Source organism: Rhinichthys klamathensis, unplaced genomic scaffold (genome assembly GCF_029890125.1).
Source record: "Rhinichthys klamathensis goyatoka isolate OS25496 unplaced genomic scaffold, OSU_Roscu_1.1 h1tg000050l_1, whole genome shotgun sequence".
NCBI lineage: Eukaryota > Metazoa > Chordata > Actinopteri > Cypriniformes > Leuciscidae > Rhinichthys > Rhinichthys klamathensis.
Genome location: NW_026606596.1, coordinates 2555023 through 2560782, shown reverse-complemented (window position 1 = coordinate 2560782; position 5760 = coordinate 2555023). Strand labels below are relative to the sequence as shown.

Sequence of the window (5760 nt, the reverse complement as noted above, 5' to 3'; positions counted from 1 at the left end):
AAATGTTAAATGATGACAGAATTCTCCTTCCTCTGTATTGATGGACAACATGAGATACAGACACTCAAACACAGGACAAAATAATAATCAAATACAAATAGGTCTATTTATAAAACATTTATTTATTATAGTGCCACAAGTGATTAATTAAATATAAATTTTATAACACTTTACTTAAAGTCTTTATATATAATTCCTTTCATTATTCCTTGTAGTGCACCATATAAATATTGTATGATCTCATGAATAATTGTAACCACAGTTATTATAATACATTATAATACTTATGTTATGCCTTTATAATGTACAGGTATAATGTATTAAAACACATAACAAACAAACAATTTCAGATGTAACAATGATTCTGCAATGATTATAATCCATTTTAACTTTGGTTACAATTATTTATGAAAAGATATAATGCATTCTAACATACATTATAAATATCTTTGTAATGCATATATACATAAAGGCTTTAAGTAAATTTTACTGAGGGAGAGAACCTATGTGTGTGTGTTTTTTTTTTTTTTTTTTTTTTTGGCTTAGATTGTCTTAAAGTAAGAAAGACCTTTTATGTCTGTTCAAAATTTACAGCATAAACAATTTGTGATTTAATGACTTGTTTTAATGGTTTTCTCACAGATCCATTGATAATTAGCTTTACATGGATAATCAGCCCGTCCTGATGAATGAGTTAGAGCACAGTTCTCTTTTACATGTCCACCAGGCTCTCCAGACGCCCAGAACCTGAAATTACAGATCAGCATTAGATGTTCAGTGCTTCTTTCGGTGTGATTTGATACCTGTTAGAATCATTATTAGAAAAAAAAATCAGTTAAATTGAGTAATTTCTCACCCAGAGCTCAGTGTGCTTCCATCAACCCATTTCCATGTGCCCTCCACATCACTGTCAGTCAGACCAATCCAGACATAGGCATCACCAGAAATGTTCTTAACAAATCCCTAAGAACAATTATATTATAATCTGTTAAATTACAAACTTTAATTGACTTCATATAAACATATTTTATCATCCATCCAAAGCAAGTACACACACATGCACACTTTGCATAGACATAATGATTTTTATACAAACTGATTATATCCCCGAAACCTAAACACAACCCTCACAGAAAACATTCTGCACTTTTACATTTTCAAGAAAAATATATATGCCCATATAATAACCCATAACGTAGGGTTTACCAGGACCACACACAGACACAGGTCTCATTCACTGAGCAAGCAGATTTGTGCGTGAAATATGCGTACGAACGTTTTCACGAACAAATAATGATTCATCAATAACTTTCGTTCAAAAATGTATTTTAAATTACGAAAAAATGTAAGAGCAACTGAAACTAGGGCTATATGTGTCACAACACAGAAAGAAACAGACAGGTGATATAGTGATAACAGTGCTTATTGAGCAGAGTGGTGAGAAACAGCGGGAACAGACGATGGTGAGAGGATGAGTGGATTCTCTGTGCAGGTGACGAGTGAACTAGAAGACAGGAGATGTGGAACAGGACGAGGGATCAAAGACGGACAGAAGACTGGAAGCTTGACGAGACGAATCACAGGTAGGTAGACGGAAAGGCGTAAGCGCGAGTCTCACCAGACTGCGCGCGCACCTCCCCAAACGGACGAGGCGTTTAGGCCTGCTCGACGCGCTCGCTGTTGTAGACTACTATTCTGTGAAACGACAGGGGGGGGACTCAAGTAATTGTCCTCTCCATCAGGAATCAACGGTGAGAAGAAGAAAGGTCCACACGTGACAATGTTTATTTTAGTACATCACCACCAATTAGGGTGGCCATTTCCATAACACTAAAAAAGGAGGACACTTTGCGCCATTTAGTGAGGCTAGAATAATAGCATAGGACTCTGGTGTACTCAGTGCCGCTACAGACTCAGAACACCGTTTACTCGCAACTACACTACAATTTTGTCCATCATATCGATGGTATCATACAGTGATAATGAATAGCCTACTCTATTCATTGCCAGACAATTTGATCTACGATATATCTTGATATAGACCTATATGTGTAACAGATAAGGCAAAAAAGTGTTTGTTTACTGTGTTTGTATTTATTCAAGACATTGTGATGTCTGTTTCAAAAACTGACCACTGAGATGAACCTGTCTTGCAAAGTGCACAGTGCCAGAAAACATAACATTTCTGGACTTCTGGAAATACATAAATAATGAATGCGAAAAATAAATAAATACACATTTCAGTTCTTAACAAAGAAGTTCACCCTCTGCACCCTCTTTTGGTATAAATTTGTGCTCTTTTGTCCTTTCCGGATTAGATGAGGTCTGACGTTTCGGCATGTTAACGATATGACGTAGCCAGCATGCGGAGGCTTGTTTACATTTTTAACCAATGATATATCAGATATTTATTTCACACCGCTTTCAGCCAATCATTTGTTTGGCCAGAGATCTTACGGTAATAACCGCTATGCTGCTGCGTCCCAGTAAAGATTCTAGAGCGGGGGGTTTTTAGGCCGATTAAGCGCAACTCCAAAAAGGAGGACAAATTAGTGTCCGGCTTGAGGCTGCGGCGGACAGGGGGCTTAAAATCCGGACTGTCCGGCCAAAATCCGGACGTATGGCCACCCTACCACCAATACCACACTACAAAGAATCATGTAAAATCCAGTAAACCCTGAGATTATTACTTGTGACATTAGAACAAAATATGTGGATCTAAAAAACATGTATGTAGGATATAGGCTACAACTAAATTCGAAATCTTAAATATTTTCTAATTTCACTAAACATCTCATTAAGTTTCGTGGACATTTTATAAAACATGGACCTTCATTGTTATTAAAATGGCTTATGTCTGTGCAAAACCACTGCGGGCTCAGCAAAAGTGCGCATCGAGGGCGCATATCGACTGCAAAGGGGGCGCTCGCGAGCACCCTTCTGAATCCTAAAATGACAAATGTGACTCTACACCAAGGGGGTAATCCATCAGCCGGAAACTGAAGCCACCCGGGGGGCCGCCATTGTAGCAGACCATCACCTGCTGTTAGCATTCCATTGACTCCCATTCATTTTGGCGTCACTTTGACAGCGAATAACTTTACATCTGAGGCATCCAAAGACTCCATTTGTCCATTATTTATTTCTAAAGAAACATGACAATGTATAAAAGGCTCCATTACTTTGTATCTTACCACGCGACTCTCTGTCGCACAGTAGAGAAATTAACGTATAGACAGGAGAAGAAGGTCGCGGGCAATCGGGGGGACGTGGAGGCATAAAGTCAAGGGAGAAGCCCATAGAGAGTCATATAGTTGATCCTGCTGCTGCTCATGGACAGCTGCTACTCACGCTCTCCGTCTCTGCAAGATTCGGAAGGGAATGATTCAGATTCCGCTTGGCACAGTACAACTGTGAGACAGGTTGCTCACGTCACATCTACGTCGTCAAGCTCAATTTGAGCCTGCGCAGTTCGCTCAACCATCAGGAAGTGAGTGCTTCTAATTGGCTTCACTTTTCTCCGTTGAAATCTATGGGGTCGCTGTGTCCATTTCTTTTACTGTCTATGCTCTACACTCAGTCTCATGGACTTAACGGACACGCGCACGCGGTGACGAAAGGAAAGGATGTACGGAATGCTTTTATATGGCGTTATATGGACACGGTTTGGCTGTGTTTTATGTAAATTACTTAGCCTATACCTCGGGCACGCAGACACTTATTTAGAATACTCCGAAAATAGGCGGAAAGTTTTCGCGAGAAGTTCAAATATGCTCATAAATTCGGATAGAGTGCGTAAATTTTAGTAAATGAGAATCACTGTCTTTCACTCACTTGTTCCTCTCTGTTGTTTATGATGATCAGATCAGCTCCTCTCTCTGTACAGTATCTTCTGCTCTCAGTCCAGTTCTTCTTCATAGAGGACATGAAGTAAGAATGGCATTTATAGTAAATCCATCCATCTGTAAACACAACCAGTTCAACGATTAGGACTTTATCGTCATCCCTAATGAATTATGCAACTTGTTTTTAGTTATGTATATTTGTTTAGCTGCAGTTCAAAATTACCCATTTCACAAAGACTCTTCCACAGTTCATTTTTCGCTTGATTTAATTGGTCTCTTTGCTTAGTCAGGTTGTTAATCTGGTTTAATAATCCATTGCTTTAATTTTTTAAGTTTATGTTCTTGTTTAGTTGCCGATCTCTCTCTTCTGTGTAGTTTGTGCTCTTTGTATGGATGTGAACACACAGCACTATGACTGCAGTCAGCAGAAGAACACACAGCGACACCAAACACACTGCAGCGGCTCTGGAGCTTCTGTTCCTCACAGTATCACTTCCTGAACACCACAGATATGATGTTAAATGACTGAACATGTGCAAACTGTGATGATTTTATTAAAGAAATGAATGTGATTACCTGTCTGCTGAAGTGGTTGGTGTGTGTTTGTCTCTGTCCTGAAGTCATGATCAATACTGTAACCGATATCCAGCATCAACTCTACACTCTCTCTGTTCATGTCCTGAGGTTCAGTCCTCCTCACACACTCATAAATGACCTCAGATATCTCTAATCTTTTATAGTCAGACATTATAACACTGAATGTTGTGTTTTTAGTTCGGTTGCTCTGCGTGTGTCTTGCGTCTGGTTCTGCTTTTATCAACACTTACATCTGCACACAACGGAACAGGCATAAGAGAAATGTGTGAAGTCAAACATCAAATGACATTCTAATATACAAGTTTAGAATAAGAACAAGTGATGACAGGAAACACTTTATTAGATTATATAGTTTGAATTATTTAAACAACAGACTCATAATTATCACCTAAGATGCTCAGGAATCTGCTCAGGGCAGCTGAGTTAAAGAAAGTCAGATGTTCTGCAGTATAGTTTGGGGTTAATACAGAAGGTTTGGGAAATCAGTAATATCTGGACTGTTGTAAGAAATGAAAAGCTATCAGATGACTGAAATGTTTCTGATGAACAGCTGATAGACAAGAAGAATGAGGCATCGAGTTATAAGTGGTACAGACAGCAAAAGTGTCAGTGTGGTAAAGAGGTTAAAGTGAATGCAAGAACTTCAGATGTAACAGACGACACAGCACTGGCTAAAGTGTTAAATGTTAAAAGAGAGGCTGAGTGGATGGAGATACTGAAACAGCTACAGGAGGAAGTGGCTGAATTAAGAAAGACGTATAAAGTGCAGCACCATCTTTCAGAGTCACTTCCTTGTGACTTCTGTTGCGTCCTGAGATGCATTGTGTATATGTGTTGCTTTGCTGGTCCTCTCTCTCTCTCTCTCTCTCTCTCTCTCTCTCTCTCTCTCTCTCTCTCTCTCTCTCTCTCTCTCTCTCTCTCTCTCTCTCTCTCTCTCTCTCTCTCTCTCTCTCTCTCTCTCTCTCTCTCTCTCTCTCTCTCGCTAGGGATTGTGGGTAGTGGGAAGAATTAGAGTTCGGGAGCACATGAGAGTTTGTTTACTTTAATCTTGTTTTTCGTTTTCTTTTTATAAGATTTCGTTAGAGTTTAGTTTATGTAATAAACTTATTTTTGAACGCCGACTGAGGTCGGCAAACCTAGATAAATGGGGTCAAGCGGAGATTTCTCACGCTTGACTCTTAGACACGGTTTGAAATGCACACCTGATGATTCAATATCTGTGGAAGATGTGGTGGTTGCAGTCAGCGAACAGGTTGGTGGGTTAAATATCAAGTCAGCTTCAAGGATGAACAAAGCTGTTGTTGTTTTTCTTGCCGAT

At 39.3% G+C, this 5760-nt stretch overlaps 1 protein-coding gene across 1 annotated transcript; it reads right to left on the bottom strand.

Annotated features, from left to right (window-relative positions):
- Positions 1-611: 611 nt before the first annotated feature.
- On the bottom strand, positions 612-4593 carry LOC130082749 (C-type lectin domain family 4 member M-like). The gene is made up of 5 exons (XM_056247603.1): positions 4422-4593; positions 4198-4341; positions 3835-3962; positions 857-963; positions 612-747 (listed from the first exon to the last, which is right to left on the bottom strand). Exons 1-5 carry the CDS (start codon positions 4591-4593, stop codon positions 612-614), a joined length of 687 nt encoding a protein of 228 aa, XP_056103578.1.
- Between the last annotated feature and the right edge of the window lie 1167 nt (positions 4594-5760).